Source organism: Rhinatrema bivittatum, chromosome 9 (genome assembly GCF_901001135.1).
Source record: "Rhinatrema bivittatum chromosome 9, aRhiBiv1.1, whole genome shotgun sequence".
NCBI lineage: Eukaryota > Metazoa > Chordata > Amphibia > Gymnophiona > Rhinatrematidae > Rhinatrema > Rhinatrema bivittatum.
Genome location: NC_042623.1, coordinates 176835139 through 176855704, shown reverse-complemented (window position 1 = coordinate 176855704; position 20566 = coordinate 176835139). Strand labels below are relative to the sequence as shown.

The 20566-nt window shown below is 45.8% G+C and overlaps 1 protein-coding gene across 1 annotated transcript in view; it reads right to left on the bottom strand.

The window, feature by feature from the left end:
- Nucleotides 1–5757: 5757 nt before the first annotated feature.
- Nucleotides 5758–20566, bottom strand: part of STRIT1 (small transmembrane regulator of ion transport 1) — a 40902-nt gene continuing 26093 nt past the window's right edge. Inside the window, exons 2-3 of the mRNA XM_029617187.1 lie at nucleotides 6074–6173; nucleotides 5758–5988 (exon numbers count right to left, since the gene is read on the bottom strand). Coding sequence (XP_029473047.1) covers nucleotides 6079–6173 — 95 coding nt within the window. The 3' untranslated portion in view covers nucleotides 5758–5988; nucleotides 6074–6078. The remainder of the gene's footprint in view (nucleotides 5989–6073; nucleotides 6174–20566) is intronic.

The window sequence follows — 20566 nt, the reverse complement described above, 5'->3', positions numbered from 1 at the left end:
GAAAGTAATTGTTTTGGCGTTGACATAACTATTTTCTTGCATGCTGAAATCACTGTTTCATTCAGGAAAGAAAATTCCTCCCCTGCACGTTTCGAGCAGGAAGAGCCCAAGAAGAAGCGGTGCTGTGCACATGCCCATGACATCACAAAACCTGTCATCATGATGCAGCCAATGGGAGCATCAAGGAACTAGGGAGAAACAAAGCAGGGCTTGAGCACATCTCTGTTCCAGTAGACTTCAGTTAGAGACTGGACTGCGTCTCAGCTTGCAGAACCGCCCGCTGGAAAGGGAGAAAATGACCTAATGTATAAATGATAGTGTCTGGCTGCCTTAGAAGAAGGTGAGATTGGTTCATTTCATCTGCAAAGCATGCCGCTATGTTCAGGTCACATTAAGTATTTAGTGTGAGGCAAGAAAGACAGCAGGAGGTTGATATAATAGCACAATACCTGCCCTTCTTTTATCTCAGTGCTGCAGCTGGTCTTGCCTGTAGAGTAAAGGAGCAGCTTACTGGTTTGTCTGCAGGGAGAGTTGGGCTTTAATCTGCTCTATTGGAAGGCAGATCCCATGGAAATTAGGTGCAGGTTCTGTCAACTTTTTCACTAGTGAAGTCTCCTTGTGTTTCTCGCAGCAAGACCAAGGCTCAAGAGTGAACTGAGCACATGAACCTCTGACTTCTGGCAGCTTATTGCTGCTACTCCCAAAACCTGGGGCAGAGTATAAACAGAACTGAATAGCAGAAAGCACAAACAAAGCCTGGTCAGGATTACAGAGGCATGTCTCATCTGGTCATTACATCTGGCTTCTCTGGTAGCCAGAGTACTGCCAGTTTATTGTTCCAGTAACTATCAACCTGATTTACTGCAGTATTTAAACCCTCCTGCAACACTGGCTTCTTGCTAATACAATGGGACCTGCTTTCTGAAGTGTCTGCTCCGGCCTGTTACTGTAGTTTGGTTCTCATGACCGTACCTGTGATGGACCCTTCACCTCTTACCTCTGCTCAGACTTGGCTCCTTATCATTTCTCTTACAGTGGAATCAGGTACATTCCAACTTATTAGTTCCTCTAGCTGCTGGTTGCCTACATCCTGACCAGTACTGATAGGCTGTCCACATTACATTAGCAAAGGTGACCTCCTGATCACTTAGATGACCTAGAAGCAGAGCCAAGCTATACTCACTAGTTCTGTGATGGAGGGTGATGGGCTGTGCTCCTTATGAAATGACTCCTTAACTACAGGAATCCACCTTTGCTCCTCTTCAATGGGTGGTGATCTCCACTTTTTTCCATGTCTGCAGGTGCCTTTTTTCTTGCCTTTAGGTGGCAGTCTGTGCTTAGGGTCTTCTGTAGTACGAGGTGGTTTATAAAAATGTTCATCTTACTCCTAATTTCTACCCATAAAGCCTTCATCCCTATGCATCAATGTCCTCCCTGACGATGGGCTATATTTCAGACCTGATATAAAAGCCAACATTACCATCTTTCTTATAAAAAAAATGTTTTTTCCAAATAGTCTGCAGTTTGGTATAGTTGCTGTTTGTGTGAGAGTATGTTCCTACCAAGTCTTAATGAGTCTAACGATAGGGAGGTCCCTATTCAGTGCCACTTAGCTGAATAAGTTTTGACTTATCTGGCTAAGTGGCAGTGGCTGAATATGTGTTCAGGATCAGCAGCCACTTATCTGGTTAACAACTTATCCTGCTAAATAGTTAGCTGGCTAAGTGGCAGGCGGGGCAAGAGAGGAGCTGAGATAGCTGGATAACTTGAGTTAGCCAGATAACTTATCTGGCTAAGTCTGGCCAGCCCATAGACCTGCCCTAAAGTTATCCAGATAAACTTAACCGGCTAACTTTAGGATAGCTGGGTATATTAAGCGGCATGCCCATGCCACTGAATATACAGGTTAATTTAACTGGATATGTTTATTTGACTAACTAGCCGAGCCACACAGCGGCTGAATATGGACTTCTTCATTTCCACCCGTGGCTGCCGTCAATTCTAACTGAAGTTTTATTTGTCATGCTTCTGGCATTTGCATGCAAAACATTTTGTTTTATTTATTTATTATATTTATTTATTTTCATTTATATTTTGACCCTACAAGGTCCTATGGGCTTTCAGCTCAACTGAAATCATCCTCTACTGGGCTACAGCACCATAATCCATCATTTGTAACAACTCAGGGCTTCTCCACATTTTATAACTCCGCTCCCCTTCCTATCTAGCCCAGCTATTGCAAAAGTGATCCTTGGCCAGGTAACATTAAATGAATATTTTATATTCCTATATTCCACAAATTTCCAATCAATTGTTCAATGTAGATGATAAAACAAACATATAAATATGCCGTGTAAAAATTAATATACTATATATATTTTTGCACAGATTGTAGATCAACTATTCGGCAGATCCCGAATTGTAGTTGATCTACAATCTGTGCAAAAACATCTCATGCAAATTCATTATGGATATCCAAAACAGACTGGCTGAATGGGTCTCGCTGATCAAGTTGGGAGCCACTGGTGGCTATGGGCCTAATTTCTTAAGATTTTTCCCAAAGATACAGAATGGTAGAAAAGCCTTAGTAAAGCAGGGCCTATGGCACCTCGATTTGACCTTAGTAGGGAAAAATAGTGCATTATAGAAATAGATGGACTAAGGGGCCTATGCATTAAAGCATGAGCAAAACTAATTTAAACATGGGCTTGCGATATATATATAATAAAGATGTTAAAAAGCTACTTATGGAATGATGCATAAAGATGTTGCATGCTTGTAATAAAAAATGTCAGTAATAGCATGTTCACATTATTCTTGTACATGAAAATTTGAAAATGCATTGGCTAAATGGTAAGAGCATGCCGCTTACTGGGACCAGCATGCTAAATTGAGCATTCTTGCTTCTTTTTTTTTCTCTTGACTTCTGCTGCTGGCTTCCACAGGGTATACAACTAAGCCTAGTACATGAGCTTTGCTTGTCAGTGCAGAAGGAGGAAATAGACAAGCTAATACACTCCAGGTGAGGAGGTCAATGAAGAGTGGAGGGTTCCAGGAGAGGAAAAAGCAGACATTACATATTTAGAACCATCTGTCAGTAAGGATCTTCAAACAGTGATTTTAGAGGATGTGGTTAGGGACAGAAAGGAACCCGTAAAGGGAAAGGTACTGGCATCTGACCATTCCTCTCTCTATGACCATTCTGTAGTATAGACACCACAATGGCTACACCACATGGTTTGCTACCTCCTCAAAGCTCACAGACATAAGCTCTACATGGAAATCAACCAATTGGTCAGCTGGAAAAAAAAGCATTTGAGGCTCAGATTTCTCTTCAGCCTTAAGCCTCTGAATACCTACAATAACTGAATGACTACAATAACAATGTCAATGACAGCACAAACCTTTAGCCTCTGGTAACTTATTGCTTGGAAATATATTTGCCTTGTGTAAAGAAAGGTGGATTTATTTTTTAAGTGCTCAAGTGTATGTCAGTCAGTCTCTGTCACCTCTTTCTCTCTCTTTCATAGAAACATAGATATGACGGCAGAAGAAGACCAAGCAGCCCATCCAGTTTGCCCAGCAAGCTTTCCCTTTTATTTCCTTTCATTCTCTCCCTCTCCTCCATATCTTCCCATGCTGGTGCCCTGCGAGAAAGTTTTCTTTCTATATTTTGGCAGAAGGACCATGTGGCCCACTCACTAGTCATTTGCCCTGGGGGAATCCACCAGGAAGGAGGCTCCTTGCTTTTGTGACTAGACAGGGGGTGGGGGTGGGGCTGGGCTTCCCATAAAAAAGGCTGTCATGGATAAACTTTTAAATGCCAACATTGCTTGGTGATCAGACTAACCCCAGTAATGATAACAGTGATCCTGAGAATCACGGCAATACCTTGGAGCCTTTTCATTTCCACACCATTATGAAACCTCTGTGCCTTCTACATTGTGAGGTATGGAGCAATGCTTTAAGAGTCTCTGAGGAGACCTATTTGTGGTATGAATATGTGTATATATGTAAGAATTTGTGCAAAAAGTGTGTGTTAGCTCTCACGCTTTTGTTTTAGCAAAGAAAAGTATAGTCAAATATATTCAACACCAAGGAACTATGGGGTAGATTTTAAAAGATTTGCGCGCGCGTAAATGGACGTGTGATATAAAATGCCAGCTCAGCCCGCGCAAGAGGGGGAGGATTTTTGCTGTTATGTGCGGCGATGCATCGGGGCCTTCCCCAGTTCCCTCCCAGTCTGCTCCCATTAAGGAGCGGACTGGGAGGGAAGTTCCCAACCCCCTAGTCTGACCTCCCTTCCCCTTTCCCTTCCTCTTTCCCTATCCTGTCCTCCCCCTATCCCTATCCTAACTCCCCCCCCCCCCTAAATACGTTGTCTTACCTTTTGCGTCTGCTTTGAGCAGGCACAAGTTGTGCACACCGGCATCCTTTCGGCACGTGATCCCCCGGCACAGCGGCAAATGGCTGCTGAGCCAGGCGCCTCTAGTCCCACCCCGCTCCCCGGACCACCCCTTTCACCAACCCTGGGACTTACACGTGTGGCTGGGCCTAGGAAAATTGGCCCAGCATGCGTAGGGCCCAGCCATGCGCATAAACCTTTGAAAATCTACCACTATGTATATGATCATACAGGGTTATCTCCGTGGTCTTCATTTTTCAGTCCCTCTATCTCCAGCTAGTTGAACTCTCTCATACTATTTAACTTGCCCTCGGTAAGTAACATGTTCACTTTAGTAAGTTAATATCAAGTCTTAGTAGATATTAAATAGCATCCAGTTAGTGAGCATACCATGCTATTTAATGTGAGTTCAGCAATTACTTATTTGCATATAATGTTCCTTCATTTGCATGCAGGGATGGCAAATTGTTACATGCTCATCCTATTCTAGGACCCATTTAATATGCATAGCAAGGCCTTCCCATATATCTTTCTAATTTTATATGCACAAGAGAGCATTAACAAGCATGTTAAAGTTTATTGCATAGGCTTCTAAGTATATTAATTATTTTCAATGCACTTGCATATAAGAACAAAAGAGGTGCCATCTGCCATGCTGGGTCAGACAAAGGAACATTGAGCCCAGTATTTTGTCTCCAACAGTGGCCAGTCCAACTCACAAGTGCCTGGCAGAGCCCAAATAGTTGATCTGTTTCTTGTATCTTCTAGGGATAAGTACTGACTTTCCCATGTGTAACTGGCTAATGGAACTTTCCTTCAGGAACTTGTCCAATCCTCTTTTGAACCCCACTATGTTAGTTGCCTTGACCACATCCTCCGGCAACAGGTTCCATAGCTTGATTGAGCACTGAGTGAAAAAAATACTTCCTTCGATTTATTTTAAATTTGCCGGTTCCTAGTTTCATGGACTAGTCCTAGTGTTGTTTGAAAGGGTAAATAGTCATTTTATATTTACCCATTCCACCCCATTCATGATTTTATGCTATCTTGTACAGTATTATTGGTGAAATCAACACTGTATGGACAGTAATCCCCATGGAGCTAGAAAGCACTTAAGGTATGGACTAATCATTGTCTCTTTGTTACATGTTTTGAAAGTTGCTTTAAATCTTAGAAGATGTGGTCTCAAAACAAGATGACACATTTGACCCATTATCTATAGATAAAGTACATGCTGAAGAGTATTCCTATTCCTTACTTTTATAAATAGGATTTTTTAAGGGTTGCTTGTTTTCTTGCTTTGCAAAAGAATATGAAATTTTTTTTCAAGAAAAGATTATCTATTCAATTAGTAAATGATCTTCCCTTTTCAACATTTATTTTATTGTTTCAGATTTTCTTTCATCTCTAGGAACTATATAAACTCTGTTTCCTCGCTCAGCAATATATTACAGTACATAAATGACAACGCTTACATTGGTACAAAATATATATAGAAATATAGCATGTACAGGGCACATTTTACATGAACGAGACATGATCAGCTTCCAAGTTCTTCTTGCGATATTTGAAAACCTTCTTGCCTATATAACAAAAAAAAAAAAGAGTAACTGCATTGTTTAAAATCACATGATCCAGGATATACTGTAGAGTGCCCTGCAAACTTACCGGTATCAAGAGAAGACAATGTAAACCATCACTCCACAACCGACAATCCAACCGGCTAATAGAAGCGCAGGGACAATGTAACGGGTGTACTCCACTTCTCCTATAGAGATGAAAAATATATTTCATGCAATCGGGTCAGAATGGCACGTGAGGTCAATTATGAGCAAAATACGGTGAGACAGACAGCCCCAGAAATCATGACAATGATAATAAGAAAAATATGGTGTTGATATTAATTTCCTAACATATGGAAATATGATTGCAGAAATTCAAATTCATTGCAAGGTAGAATATCGAGAAGGAAGACGCTTTCTGCTGTGCTAAAGCCCATGCGTTTCTCTCACCCTATATCCTCTTTCTGAGCCCACAGATTGATTTGTATCTCATTCAGAGTTTTTCTTTACCTCCTTGGGTCTATTTAGTGTCATTCGTCTAAGTTGGGATTCAGCGCAAAGTACATTAAAAAGTTAGGGAAAACTTTTACCGCTGAAATGATTTGTGATCATGGGGAATGCGACAGACAGCTGTGGAATTCCCACCTGTGACTGCTGACCGGCTCACATAAAATAAAGGCAAACCACCCTGCAACCAAACGTTCAATAGAGCAACAATGGCATGCTAATGCAGACCAGCTTATTTACTACCCCTTCTGTGTTTCATAGTGCATAAGAAATCCTAGTCTTCCTCTGAACAGAATCAAAATGAAATATTCAAGGAAAGCCTTCACTAGGTGCATGCTAACAGCCTCCAATCCAATCCCTTTTCAGAGAATTTTGCTCAGGAAAAATGTGCAGAATGTCTTTTAGGGCATGCCATTGAGCTGTAATTGAAAATGTCTAACTCCTGCTCTATTCTGTTTTTAATATTGCTACTACTGAGAAGTGCTAGAATTTATTATGCAATCATCTATTCCAGCGCACGTACAGGCATTTTAGGTATGTAAAATGTATTGGACTGTCTTGGAGACAACCCAATAAACCTATGAAACATGGGAGGCTTATTTTTAGATGCTGCATCAGTTTCACCATCGTTAACCCACCAGTTACAGAAGCTCTCCATGAGGTATCAAGTTTTTCTCATTCCACTTCCACCTGAAATATATTTCTTCATTAGCTCTCTTTTGACAGATAGGCATTATTGTGAAACTTTACTAACCCAAAATATCAATGTTGTACAGAAAATGTAACACAGAATTGTAGGCCAGATTGATGAGTGAGTTTATATGTAAGGAACATTACCAAATGTTTTAATGCAGTTAAACAGGGATTGAAAATTGCACCCTATGAATGTAGGTAAAAGTATGCACGCCAAATGACAATGCACAGATTTTCACTCACATCATAAAGGGGCACAGCTGGGGGTGAATTTAGGACTAGCACCAGAAACCATGTGCAAGGATTTTGTTTTGAAATTTCCACAAGTACTTTAGCCTGCATACTTTGAACCTTCAAAGTATGCAGGTTTACAAGTATCCACACTCCCCATGGTCTCCTGAATTTTCAAAGAGAAACTCCTGGGGGGGGAGTTTGAAAATTACTCCCCTAAGCACTATAATCTCATATTGTCTGCATGGTCTTGTATGTTCAGCAGGCAAGCTTATTTTATTGTTCTGAGCAAATGCATTTACTCACTGATATTTGTAATAACACCACATTACCCAACCCCACATGCTAAAAGATATAAGGGATTACAGATTCAGGAGCTTGGATCAAGATCCACGTACTTCCATCATTCACCTTGTTGAATGATGTAAAAATCAAACACACAGTGTGATGATTCAGAAATGCAACAAGTTCCAAGCAGAACTAATACAGCCTCACTTTCCAGAATGCATGCACGTAGCTGTGGATCTCAAATTAACCACCCTATCGGGATCGTCTTGTGCTCCTCTCCCCTCCCCCCCCCCGACATGTCCTGGTAAATTGGTGTTTGTAGATCACCAAACATAAAGAGGGCAATTTTCAAACACCCCGTTTAGCAGAAAAGTCTGCGCATGCATTAAGAATTTTCATAAATTTGCTTTCAAATTTTGTGAGTAATTGGTCAGAGATTCACTCGCATAAATTACACCTCCTCTTCAGAAGCCTTAACTTATGGACATGCATTTAAAAATCTAAAGGTTGTGCGGGTGGCAACTGCGCCCCATCTGTATTTCTGTGTTTTATGGTTTCATCTAGCAAATAAAGTGTGAAGACCTTTGGAAAATATCATTCAAACACTTCACTTTTGCACATGTAGACACTACATCGAAAGTAAAAAAGTCCAAGACTACTGAAAGTGATGCTTTTTGAAAGGCTCCAATTGGGGCAGAAAATGAGCAAGTTTCAGGCTTTGATCAGGGTTATAAACCAGTACTCAGAGGGAGCTGGGCTGTACCAGGACTGAGCACACTACTTTGGAGAAAATAAAATTGTACAGGCACATTTTCTGCCTTACAAAATCTGCAAAGCTGGTGAGATGAGAATGTCATGTGGCCCTGGACGGCAACATCAGGAGAATGTATTCACATCACCTCCCCTAATTACAATGGCTGTCTTTTTACCCCTACCAAGAACTCTGCCAAATTCCTAATGGCAAAAACCAATCTTCATTTGGGTAGAAGGGAGTTCAGTGGTTAACTCAGAGAGTGGAAACAGCAGAAATCAAACCAAGGTCTCCTGGTCTTCAGCCCTCTGTCCACTGTGCTACTCTGCTAGACCACATTATTAACTTACGCAATACAGTACCAGAAAAAAGATAAAAGCATTGATAACGTTAAAATCTTAAACCAATTCTATGTCCATTAGAATTTGAAGCATCTCTTTTCAATGATTATTATTTTTTTCTCTACCATATATAAGTACCAAAACTGACAGGTAGCAAGCTAGAAATCCCAGTAAACCACTGAAGACCAGACTGAAGTGCTTTCAAAATAAAGTCATCGTTTCTTATGGAGAAAGCAATATACTGCACACAGGTACTACACAGTAAAACTTATATATTATATATATATGGCCTCTATGAAAGGAGTAATTCAATGTACAATAAGAAAAATCATATTGAGGGTCTTTGCAAACAGGGCAGGTACTTGAAAAGTAAATAGGCTTCAAGCTTACCAGACTCTGCCATTCCTGTGTGTGTTTGTGCTGAATTATTTTCAAAGGCTCAATGTCTGCTTGTGCTATTGTTACTGTCAGGGTGCAGATGCTTTAAATAGAGCCAAGTTTGGAATGCAACTGCCCACTTCACTTACGCCAGTTCACCCCTTTATGCAGCTGATGGCCTGAAGGGAAAGGTTCTCAAAGTGTTAACGGCTTTTCAGCTCATTTGTCTCGACAGTGCACACTGGTACACAGATGGATGCCCAGTGATCAGGTTTTTACTTTTTAAATGAACCAGAAAGATAAGGCTGTATCACAAAGCATTAAGTTATTTAATGTGCAGTGATGGGTGGTGGAGATTTATTTGTGGATTGACAGTAATGGCTGAAGACTGTTCTGTAATCTGTATCCTACTACATTTCATGTCGTTATTTATGTTAACCTCAAATGTAAACAGAAACACACAAGGTTATTTATGTGAATTGGTTATTTACTCTTTCGGATAGTAGAAAGACTAGGGGGCACTCCATGAAGTTAGCATGGGGCACATTTAAAACTAATCGGAGAAAGTTCTTTTTTACTCAACGCACAATTAAACTCTGGAATTTGTTGCCAGAGAATGTGGTTAGTGCAGTTAGTATAGCTGTGTTTAAAAAAGGATTGGATAAGTTCTTGGAGGAGAAGTCCATTACCTGCTATTAAGTTCACTTAGAGAATAGCCACTGCCATTAGCAATGGTAACATGGAATAGACTTAGTTTTTGGGTACTTGCCAGGTTATTATGGCCTGGATTGGCCACTGTTGGAAACAGGATGCTGGGCTTGATGGACCCTTGGTCTGACCCAGTATGGCATATTTCTTATGTTCTTAAGGAGGAGTTACTTAAAGAAAAAAAAAACCAGCATGGAAATAGTTAATCTTTAACTGATAGGAAGCTTTAGAAAATATTTCCAAGAAGGGATCAATCAAATGATTCATTCTAAATTAGTGTTATTCACATGGGGCCACATAGATGAAGCTGTTGGCTAAAGTAACACAGTGTATTAAGAGAACATCCATGCAGCCACCAAATATCTATGGTGAGAGTGCCTGTTCTAAGGTAAACATTGTGTTAAGTTTGGCACTTACGTTTTGCTGCTTCCACGAAATATTCATTTTGGATTAAAGTCTGTGATCATACATTTTCCACATAAGCAGTCAGCGATAATAGATTGCTCACTACTGACCACCTAAGCACCTTCACAAATAGAGTCCCCTGTGCAGGGACAGACCAGCTTTTTCATTATTTCAAGAAGCAGCAGTCATTCTTCATTCCATATACATAATAACTCTTGTGGCTATGAGCTCAGAATATCAGGCATCTAGATTACAAAATCCCAAACCTATTTTAAATAATAATACTCACATTTTTAAACTTCTTTTCAGACACATCATTTTGAATTTCTCATTGATTATGGCAGGCGTAAGGGACCTCTAGCCGACAAGCTGCATCCAGCCTATTGCTTAATTTCATCTGGCTTTTGACAATATCCCTGGAAACAGTTGATCATGGCAGGAGCCCCTGCTCTGCTCTCACCACAGACTTAGCACTTCCCCAAACAGCTGCTTCCTGTGTTTCTGTTTATTTGTGAGCTTTAAAGACAAGGTTATGCATCAGTTTTCTACAACTAATAGTTGCGTTTGTCGGTCTCAGACGGCTTTGACCTTTGTGCCTCACCTTTCCCTCTGCTCTCCCCGCTAGCCTTGGGAAGATGGCTACCACCGTGTCTGCATGCCGCTCTCTCCAGCATCCCCGGAATGGCTATGGCAAAGCCTCACGCCATGTTTCTCCTAAGGTCCTCCTAGGGTGCACGCGCGCACGCCACCCACGTATTTATCCACATCATGGCGGGAACCTCGGGGGCGTCCCCTTTGAGTGACGTCACGCCATCCAGGTATTTAGCCTGCCCTTGTTTGCTAGCTCATTCAGTTAGCAAGGATCGTGAATGGATGGAAAGCCTCCAGTCTGAGCTACTCTGCTGCTTCCTTACTGCCACTGGAAGCTCTCTCTGCCCTTTGGGGTATTTCTCTAACCTGGGTACCCGCTCCTCGGGGGCCCTTTACTTTCTTTCAAGTGCCTTTCTGGGATCAGGTACTTGCTCCTCGAGGGCCTGCTCTCCTTGGCTTGGTGCCTGTGTTCAACTACTTCTGCCTGCTGGGATCTCCACCTATACAGCTACCAACTTACAGGCCGATACAGTAAGGAGCGGTAGGAAGAGCTGCGTTAGTGCCGGGCGCACCCGCGTTTGCCGCACGCACAGTCCGGCTCACCTACCGCTCGATAATGTATTAAAACCGCATGCAAATTCAAGCCGCGTCCAACACGCGTCCAACGCGCGCCCATGAAGCCCAATCCATTTTACTGTATAGGCGCTTTATTCAGCGCCTATACAGTATCCTGGGTGCGCTGGTACCTGTCATTTTAAATGTCATTTCAACTGACATTTGAAATGACAGGCACCAGGAAGTGGATCCCAACTTTAACCAAAGAAAACCTAAAAACCTAAAACCCCCTCCTCCCGAAGCGACTCGACATGTAAAATATTTGAATAAGTGTAACCAACTTACTTTTTGTTTCTTTTTCAGCCCTTTCAGCTTTCTCTGCCGCCCTCTGGAGGGGGCAGCCGGCGGCGAAAGCGGCTTCCAGTGGCCCCCGCCGGCGAAGACGGACGAACGCACGCCCGTAGTGCACGGGCGCTCAAGCCACTGAAAGCACATGGACGGGCGTGCGAGACATACGCCGTGACGTCATGGCCAGCGAAGCGTATGCCATGACGCCATGCGCTTCACTGGCTAGAGCGCCCAAATTGACGGGCGCTCTAGCCAATGAAAGCACATGAACGCGTGTGCATGATGTCACGCACGCCCGTCCATGTGCTTTCGGTGGCTTGAGCGCCCATGCACTACGGGCATGCGTTCGTCTGTCTTCGCCGGCGGGGGCCACTGGAAGCCGCTTTCGCCGCCGGCTGCCCCCTCCGGAGGGCGGCAGAGAAAGCTGAAAGGGCTGAAAAAGAAACAAAATGTAAGTTGGTTACACTAATTCACATATTTTACAGGTCGAGTTGCTTCGGGAGGAGGGGGTTTTAGGTTTTTAGGTTTCTTTTGGGGGAAAGCTTGCTGCCTACCCTTACCCCTGCCTCTAACGCAGGGGTAGGGGTAGGCGGTAAATTAGCAGGTTAAACGCGCGGCTAAACTGCAGGTTAAAAAGGCGATAGTCGGGGCTCGCGTTACTGAATGGGGGGAATAGCTAATCCGATCGTTTACATCTCATAAACATGCCGCGGGCGGAAAGGGGTACCCGTTGATTTAAAGAAGCGGTAAGGATGGGTTAAAAGGGATAGTGAATCGCGGGTTGGGCTAACGTGGCAAAATTGTGAGTAGAAAGCGGGTTAGAAGCAGGGTAATCATGGACGCACTTTACTGTATCAACCTGTTAGTGAGTAATCTAACTTTCTCAGTCTGTCTCATCTACAGCTCTGCTGCGCTGAGAACCTGCTTCTGGATATCCCTATACTATCTTTGTGAGACGGGTCCCCTCTGCCAAGGGTCCCTGGACTGCTACCTCTGGATCACCTCACTACTGCCACCTCTGGTGGTATACCTCAGCTGTATAATAAAAGACGAATCTCTGTGTTTGTGCGTCCCAAGTCTAGCCTAGTACTGTGATTCCTCATGGGGCTCCTCCCCGTGAGCGTGGTCATCTCCACAGTACCCAAGAATCCACTCAAACAACTCAAAACCATAACAGTAGTTCATTTGTGGTAGATGTGCATGGCGGAGAAACCAGATTAACAGCTGCTGACAGGTTCTGCCATTTCAGCAATTTCTTGTCTACCTGTATTAACATTAATATTAATATCAGATTAGTCAAAGCAAATTTTACATGTGAACCATTGAAGCAGTATCTATTAGAGATGTGCAATCGCTTTTTGACAATTAGGAAATTCGTACGATATTTCCTAAACTGTCATGGATCGTGAAACCGATAAAATGATTGCATTTCCCCCGAATTTTCGTAAAAAATCATCATGGATTGTGAAACCGATAAAACGATTGCATTTTCCCCAAATTTTCGTAAAAATCGTTTTTCAGCTTAGCTCATGCTAATGGGAGTTAATGCGCGCTAACTCTAGTTAGTGCACGATAACAAAAAAAATTAGTTTTTGTTACTTTTTGTTATTTTTGTTAGTGTGCGCTAACTCCCGTTAGCGCGCACTAAGCTGAAAAATTATTTTTCACGAAAAAAGAAATGCCGATCCGCGGGAATACGAGATTTTCCCGCGTCCACACGAACCTGAAAGCGGAAACGATCGGGCACCCGATGCACATCTCTAGTATCTATGAAATATGTTACGAGCGCGCGCGGGCGCGGTCGTCTCGGGCGGGTGGTGAGCCCTTGGGCCACGGCAGGACCCCAGGAGGAGCCCGAGGCCACACCGTGGGAGGTGAGCTGAGCAGGCATGGTGAGCCAGGCAGGCAGGAACAGAAGCAGGAAGTCCGGCCCTCAGCCGGACCTGCATGCCCATGGTAGCCAACACGGGGAAGTTGACTAATGAACAGTCCTCCGACTGTTCCCGGCCCTTTCGGACCTGCCGCAGGGAACAGCAATGGGCAGCAGGCCGGACAGAGGCGAGGGCAGACAGAGTCCTTAAACAGACAACATCAGACAGGGCAGAAGCAGGCTGAAGCAGACGGAGACATCAGGACAAGGGCTGAAGAGAGACACTAGAAGGATCCAGGCGAGTAGGAACTCCGATGCTGGGATACTCACATCCGAAGCCCCCTCGGCTGGCAGAGGAAGACATCAGGGTACGGGCTGAAGCAGACACTGTAGACAAGGCTGGACGGGAACATTGCACTGTCCATCAGGGCACCCTACTCAGCCCACCCGTGGGACTGAGTCACGGACCACCCTGTCCCAGACGCGCCCTACACAGCCCTGAGAGGCTGGTCGCGGACCACGCTGAGAAGGAGGCCGCGGGGAAGACCCAGGCGAACAGGACTCCGATGCTGGGAAACTCACATCCGAAGCCCTTACGGCTGGCAGGCACAGGAACAAACATCCAGGCAGGGTCAGAGACAGGCATCAAGGCAGAGACACTGGACATCAGGAACATCAAGCAGAGACAGGACAAGGCGCCATCAAACATGGAGGACCTGGATCAGCTAGGTTACAGGCGACTGTAATGCTCAGATCCAAGGCCAAGACACAGTGAACAGAAGGTCCTTAAATACTGGAGGTAGAAGGCAACTCCCTGGGAGGAGCTTGCCAGGACCGCCCACCGCTGGTCCTATAACTAGGGTAGAGAGCTGCGGGCCAGCCCCTAGGGAAGGGCGTCGCCCAACAGGAAGTCCAAACACTGAGGCTGCAAGCCACCGGCACAGCTAGGCCTCTCAGGCCCTGGAACAAGTCCTGGATGATGCGCAGGCGAGGCCCAGGCTTCAGAGCGGCCTCTGGAGGAAGGTAAGAAACCTCCTGCAGCGCAGCAGCAGGGGGGATCGCAACAGTACCCCCCCCTCAAAGAATCCCCCCCCTCACAGAGGGACCAAAAACAAAAGCCAAGCAAGCAAACAACAACCACACACACCACAAGCAAGCAAACAACAACCACACACCACAAGCAAGCAACCAACACGACGAGAGACCAACCAAACCCAAGGAAACAAGAGACGACGTGAACACGAGACCGAGGGAACAAGAGACTGAGGGAACACGGGACCGCGGGAGCAGCGACCGCGCGAGCAGCGACCGAGCGAACGGAGACCGCGCGAGCAGCGACCGAGCGAACGGAGACCGCGCGAGCAGCGACCGAGCGAACGGAGACCGCGCGACCGACACACACAAAAACAAAAGAGGGAGCAAGGGAACGGAGAGCGAGGGAGCAGCAAGCAAGGGAGCGGAGAGCGAAGGAGCAGAGAGCAAGGGAGCGGAGAGCGAAGGAGCAGAGAGCAAGGGAGCGGAGAGCGAAGGAGCAGAGAGCAAGGGAGCGGAGAGCGAAGGAGCAGAGAGGGAAAGAGCGGAAAGCGAGAGAGCGAAGGGAGAAAGAGCGAAGGGCGCGGAGAGCGAAGGAGCAGAGAGCAAGGGAGCGGAGAGCGAAGGAGCAGAGAGGGAAAGAGCGGAAAGCGAGAGAGCGAAGGGAGAAAGAGCGAAGGGCGAGAGACAGGAAGCAGGGGAAACAACGCGGGAACGAGGAGGACGGGAACCCACAAGCAGGAAACAACAAGCGGGAAAACAGCACAAACGAGCAACACAGGGAAAACAAACAACAAGCAACACAGGGAAAAAACAGCACAAACGAGCAACACAGGGCCAACAGCACAAACGAGCAACACAGGGCCAACAGCACAAACGAGCAACACAGGGCCAACAGCACAAACAGCACCCACACAGCACACAGCACAAACAGCACCCACGCAGCACAAACAGCACCCACGCAGCACACAGCACAAACGAGCACCCCCAGGCACACAGCAGAAACGAGCACCCCCAGGCACACAGCAGAAACGAGCACACCCAGGCACACAGCAGAAACGAGCACCCACGGCAGAAGCAAGCAGAAACAGGCAAAAGCAAGCAGAAGCAAGAGCAAGAACAAGAGGGGGGGAGGGCGGGCAGAAACTACAGCAACATCAGGAGGAGCGCAGGCGCCTCCTGCAGGTCGTGGAACTCCATCCTGGGAACAAGGAAACGATGGTTTGGGCGCAGGCGCCTCCTGCAGGTCGTGGGAACCCAAACAGCTGGCGCCTCCAGCAGGTCGTAAGCAAAAGCAGAAGCTGGCGCCTCCAGCAGGTCGTGAGACGAAAGCAGACAAAAGAAAAAATCCTGGAACTAGACAAGTCCATCACGAGCACAGCCCACCGAGCTCATGGCCTTCGGATTCTGTTACGAGCGCACGCGGGCACGGTCGTCTCGGGCGGGTGGTGAGCCCTTGGGCCACGGCAGGACCCCAGGAGGAGCCCAAGGCCACACCGTGGGAGGTGAGCTGAGCAGGCATGGTGAGCCAGGCAGGCAGGAACAGAAGCAGGAAGTCCGGCCCTCAGCCGGACCTGCATGCCCATGGTAGCCAACACGGGGAAGTTGACTAATGAACGGTCCTCCGACTGTTCCCGGCCCTTTCGGACCTGCCGCAGGGAACGGCAATGGGCAGCAGGCCGGACAGAGGCGAGGGCAGACAGAGTCCTTAAACAGACAACATCAGACAGGGCAGAAGCAGGCTGAAGCAGACGGAGACATCAGGACAAGGGCTGAAGCGAGACACTAGAAGGATCCAGGCGAGTAGGAACTCCGATGCTGGGATACTCACATCCGAAGCCCCCTCGGCTGGCAGAGGAAGACATCAGGGTACGGGCTGAAGCAGACACTGTAGACAAGGCTGGACAGGAACATTGCACTGTCCATCAGGGCGCCCTACTCAGCCCACCCGTGGGACTGAGTCGCGGACCACCCTGTCCCAGACGCGCCCTACACAGCCCTGAGAGGCTGGTCGCGGACCACGCTGAGAAGGAGGGCGCGGGGAAGACCCAGGCGAACAGGACTCCGATGCTGGGAAACTCACATCCGAAGCCCTTACGGCTGGCAGGCACAGGAACAAACATCTAGGCAGGGTCAGAGACAGGCATCAAGGCAGAGACACTGGACATCAGGAACATCAAGCAGAGACAGGACAAGGCGCCATCAAACATGGAGGACCTGGATCGGCTAGGTTACAGGCGACTGTAATGCTCAGATCCAAGGCCAAGACACAGTGAACAGAAGGTCCTTAAATACTGGAGGTAAAAGGCAACTCCCTGGGAGGAGCTTGCCAGGACCGCCCACTGCTGGTCCTATAACTAGGGTAGAGAGCTGCGGGCCAGCCCCTAGGGAAGGGCGTCGCCCAACAGGAAGTCCAAACACTGAGGCTGCAAGCCACCGGCACAGCTAGGCCTCTCAGGCCCTGGAACAAGTCCTGGATGATGCGCAGGCGAGGCCCAGGCTTCAGAGCGGCCTCTGGAGGAAGGTAAGAGACCTCCTGCAGCGCAGCAGCAGGGGGGATCGCAACAAAATAAGCACAGTATCCATGTGAAGGCAATGTTGATACTCTTATTGAGCAATTGTACGCACAACTCAACTCTATGGATGCTAGTCCCAGAGACTATACCATAGTAGGGATGTGCAGAGGGACGCCATACGTTGCATTCGGGATACGTATTCGTCAGGGGGCAGATACGTTGCATACATCCGTATGGCGCCCCGATACGGTTATACGTCTAATTCTATTCGTTACCCGGCTAAAATTAAAATTTACTACAACCCCCCAGCCTCCTGACCCCCCCAAGACTTACCAAAACTCCCTGGTGGTCCAGCGGGGGGTCCGGGACCCATCCCCTGCACTCTCACACCCTCGGTACCAGTTCAAAATGGCCCCGATAGCCTTTGACCTACTATGTCACAGGGGCTACCGGTACCATTGGCCAACCCCTGTCATATGGCCATCGGCGCCATCTTGTGCTCCTACCATGTGACAGGGGCTGACCAATGGTATCGGTAGCCCCTGTGACATATTAAGGGCAAGGCTATCGGCACCATTTTGATTCCTGGCACCCGACGGCACGAGTGCAGGAGATCGCTCCCGGACCCCCGCTGGACCCCCAGGGACTTTTGGCCAGCTTGGGTGGGCCTCCTGACCTCCACAAGACTTGCCAAAAGTCCAGTGGGGGTCCGGGAGCGACCTCCTGCAATCGGGCCGTTTTGCCAGTATTCAAAATGGTGCCGGAGCTACCTTTGCCCTCACTATGTCACAGGGGCCGATGGTCGGTGACATAATGAGGGCAAAGGCTAGAGGCTGCCAGTACTCAAAATGGAGCCGGCGCTAGCCTTTGCCCTCAGTATGTCACAGGGGCCGACCGTCGGCCCCTGTGACATAGTGAGGGCAAAGGTAGCGCCGATGCCATTTTGAATACTGGCAAAACGGCCCGATTGCAGGAGGTCTGGCTTGGTCCGGCTTGGTCCGGCTTAGTCCGGGGGAGTCCGGTGTCTGGGACATATTTGTTTCTTTGATTACCTCATGGGAAGGAAAAGAAAAGCGAAAGTTGCAACTTCGTCTCCAGTGCAGTATCATCGCACTGGCCCGATGGACCATCACGTGACAAGACGGATGGAAACGCCGAATGAGGGCACCGTGGAAGCTGTATCTCTGGCTTCCTTAAGTCATGGCGAAGGACCGAAGTCTCCACCGCAGCCGAATGGAGAACTGGTAGGAGTAGTTCATGAAGATTCAAGCTTGGCAACACAAGCAGCAATCTCACAAACTGAATATAATGTTTATGCTCTTACACAGAATTTGGTAGAAATTAAGCTCCCAGTTGAATTTGAGAGTAATATTAGTCCAAATGAAATATCTGACAATATTACACTGTTAGACCTAGGGCGGATGATATCGAGATTGGATAGCAATATAATGAATATGAATAAGTCATTGTCAACTGTAATTAATGGAAATATTGTGGTAATTGAGGAACAAGGGAAAAAAATATCTAAATGTGAGAAAGAAGTAGATATCTTGACATCAAAATTGCAGTTAATACAAAATTCTGAAAATGTATTTATTAAAGATAGTTTAGTAACGCATAAAGAGATTGAACATATTGAAAATATATATAGATTGAAAAACCTTAGGATATTGAATTTTCCCCAAACTCGTTTGTTATCACCCTTTGAGATGTTTAAAAATGTTTTGAAAGAAGTTTTATTATATGGGGGAAGAGGAAATACCTAAGGTGTCAAAAATGTACTACTTTCCAAGGAAAGTTGTAAAAAATATGGAAGAACAGAGGAATGATGAAGCTACTTCCCACAGTATAGGTATATCAACTTTCCTAGAAGAATCTCTAGATGTGATTACTAACAGGGCAACTCTTTTTGTTTCATTATTGGTAGAACAGGACAAAGACATCTTATTTAGAAAGTTCTTTAGAAATAAAGATGCTTTATTTTGTGGTCAGAAAGTCCAAATTTTCCCTGATGTGGCACGCGCCACTCAGGCTAAGAGGAAGTTTTTTCTGTCTTTGAAAAGTCGTGTGCTCGCAGTTGGGGCAACCTTCTTTTTAAAGTTTCCATGTTTTTGTTATGTGACCTACCAAGGGAAGAAATTTGGATTCACGGACCCTACTCATTTGGAAACGTTTTTGATTGATACAAATCCAACCCAGATATCAGAGAATGACGTCCAGAAAAAATGAACCAAACTCCCTCTCCTCAAAAATGATATTGTCCCAAGAGTGCCCAGTTCAAAGGGCATAATTAGGGAAAGTTTATATATGTATTGAATTTATTTCATACATTACATTCTTGTTTTCCCCCATTTTATGGAAATGTGATACAAACAATGTGAATATGGTTTGTAATTATTTGAGAGAAGGTTGATGATTTGTACCACATTTTTCTTGTATTTTCATGGTTAACTATTGAAGAAAATAATAAAGTTCAAATTAAAAAAAAAAAATCCTTAGTGAACCCTCCAGGTCACCCCATCATATCAGGGATTGAAACATAGAAACATAGAAATGATGGCAGAAGACCAAACGGCCCATCCAGTCTGCGCAGCAAGCTTTGCACTTTTTTTTCATCTCATACTTATCTGTTTCTCTTGGCTCTTAGTAACCTTTTGGTTCTATTTCTCTTCCACCCCCACCATTAATGTAGAGAGCAATGTTGGAACTGCATCTAAGTGAAATATCTAGCTTAATTAGTTAGGGGTAGTAACCGCCGCAATAAGCAAGCTACACCCATGCTTATTTGTTTACCCAGACTGTAATTCAGTCCTTGTTGGTTGTTCTCTGTATAAACATCCACTTTTTTTAATTCCCCCTGCCATTGAAGCAGAGAGCTATGCTGGATATGCGTGAAGTATCGGTCTTCCTCCCCTGCCATTGAAGCAGAGAGCTATGCTGGATATGCGTGAAGTATCAGTCTTCCTCCTCTGCCGTTGAAGCAGAGAGCTATGCGTGAAGTATCGGTCTTCCTCCCCTGCTTTTGAAGCAGAGAACTATGCTGGATATGCGTGAAGTATCGGTCTTCCTCCCCTGCCGTTGCAGCAGAGAGCTATGCTAGATATGCATTGAAAGTGAAGTATCAGACTTATTTGGTTTGGAGTAGTAACCGCTGTAACAAGCAAGCTACTCCCCGCTTTTTTGTGAATGCAAATCCTTTTTTCCACATTTCCTCTTACCGTTGAAGCTTAGAGCAATGTTGGAGTCGCATTAACCATGTGTATATTGATTGAATAAGGTTATTATCTCCAAGTAGTAGCCGTCATTCCCGCAAGCCACCCAGTGATCTTCATTCACGTCCTCTAGACTTTATGGATCCACAGTGTTTATCCCATGCCCCTTTGAA